Source organism: Guillardia theta, assembly GCF_000315625.1.
Source record: "Guillardia theta CCMP2712 unplaced genomic scaffold GUITHscaffold_34, whole genome shotgun sequence".
Classification (NCBI taxonomy): domain Eukaryota; class Cryptophyceae; order Pyrenomonadales; family Geminigeraceae; genus Guillardia; species Guillardia theta.
In genome coordinates, this window is record NW_005434640.1 from 465,235 (window position 1) to 466,702 (window position 1,468).

At 61.1% G+C, this 1,468-nt stretch overlaps 2 protein-coding genes across 2 annotated transcripts in view; both read left to right on the top strand.

The window, feature by feature from the left end:
- Positions 1 to 116: 116 nt before the first annotated feature.
- On the top strand, positions 117 to 676 carry GUITHDRAFT_108542 (hypothetical protein; the record flags this gene model as incomplete). Its single annotated transcript, XM_005832589.1, has 2 exons — positions 117 to 421; positions 481 to 676. The coding sequence occupies 2 exons, from the start codon at positions 117 to 119 to the stop codon at positions 674 to 676; spliced, it is 501 nt and encodes a 166-aa protein (XP_005832646.1).
- A 280-nt stretch (positions 677 to 956) lies between these two features.
- The window catches only part of GUITHDRAFT_108543 (hypothetical protein), a gene marked incomplete at both ends in the record, with an annotated part of 1,728 nt that continues 1,216 nt past the window's right edge, over positions 957 to 1,468 (top strand). The window contains one exon of the mRNA XM_005832590.1: positions 957 to 1,313. Coding sequence (XP_005832647.1) covers positions 957 to 1,313 — 357 coding nt within the window. The remainder of the gene's footprint in view (positions 1,314 to 1,468) is intronic.

The following is a 1,468-nucleotide window of genomic DNA, read 5'->3' on the forward strand; positions in this document are numbered from 1 at the left end:
GTTTGTGTGTGATTGTGCAGCTTCTCGCTGTGGACTGTGTGCCTGGAGGTTTAGCTTGTTCCTGCTTTGTTTTGCTTGAGGCACTTTTTACCTTCTGCCAGTAAATCCTGTAGGCTATGCCCTCCCATCCTCATGGCCGCAAGATGAAGGGCGAAATCCACATTCCTGGAATCCGCGATCGAGGGTCCGAGCAGTACGAGGGCTTGATGGCGGACGTGACGTTGGTCCACCCTTACATTGGTAGCTCTGCCGACCTGACCAAGTGGGGGGAGGTCAACCTCGACGCCCTCCATGTTGCAGCGTCTGAGAAGATTCGCAAACATCGCGCTGCATATGCCATGACTACTCCTCCTCGAGCGTTCATCCCTCTTGCCATCTCGACGGACGGTACCCTGCATCCTGACACCCTCCGCTTCATCTGGTACTCTCGCGGACATCAGCGGCTACCACTGACTCGGCTACCGCTGACTCGGAGGCTAGCGAGGAGGACTACCTCGAGCGGTACCGTGTTCCTGTGTCCAGCCTCCCTCCGTCCGCTGCCCCAGGCGGACCCCCGGGCAACGCCGGCTCCTTGTCGGCGGCTGCCCTTTCTCCGTCCGCGGCCGCCCGCTTTGTGGCGGCAGCGGACGTCTCGACTGACAGTGGTCAGTCGGCTGCCTCCGGGTATCGCGTCTAAGGGATTTTATTCCTCCTGCATGCTCCTGCTGCTTGTTGCTTGATTGCTTGACCCTTAGGCTGCTTGTCGTCACGGTCTGCGCGGCTTCGCGCTTGGGCTGGCGCTGCCGCGTCTGGGTGCCAGCAGTGCTGGTTCTTTTCGGGCTTGTGTTTTGTGTGTGATTGTGCAGCATCTCGCTGTGGACTGTGTGCCTGCCGGTTCAGCTTGTTCATGCTTTGTTTTGCTTGAGGCACTTTTTACCTTCTGCCAGTAAATCCTATGACTCATTGCTCAGCGCTCAATGCCTCTTGAGGATGCGGCGTTTGGTCGGCACTTCGTGCCTGATGACGGACCTGCTGCTGAGGTCTTGGCTCGCAAATGCGCCGCCACCTATCAGCGCCTCACCATGCAGCTGACGCTGGAAGCGCTCTTGTCTGGTGCGAGGCGCATGACGCCCTTGCGGGCGCAAGCACTTCTCGAGCCAGAGGACAGCTCCTCCTCAGACTTTGTCGAGTCGCCCGAGGAGTCTTCGCCGGAGGTCTCCGACTCCGATGGGGGACACCCTTCGAGTGGCCCCGACGATCGGCGCGGAGCTGGCGAGGCGTCTCCGTCCCTCACTGTGACGTCGGGTGCCTCCGGAGAGCTCGACACCACTGGGGTGCTTGCTGCTGGTCCGAGCTCGCCTGCTTCCTCCCCGGCATCGGTCGGGTCACGCCGGTCCTTGGGCATTGCCGCGGCGTCGCCGCCGTCACGGGCGGCTACCACTGACTCGGCTACCGCTGACTCGGAGGCTAGCGAGGAGGATACAGGATT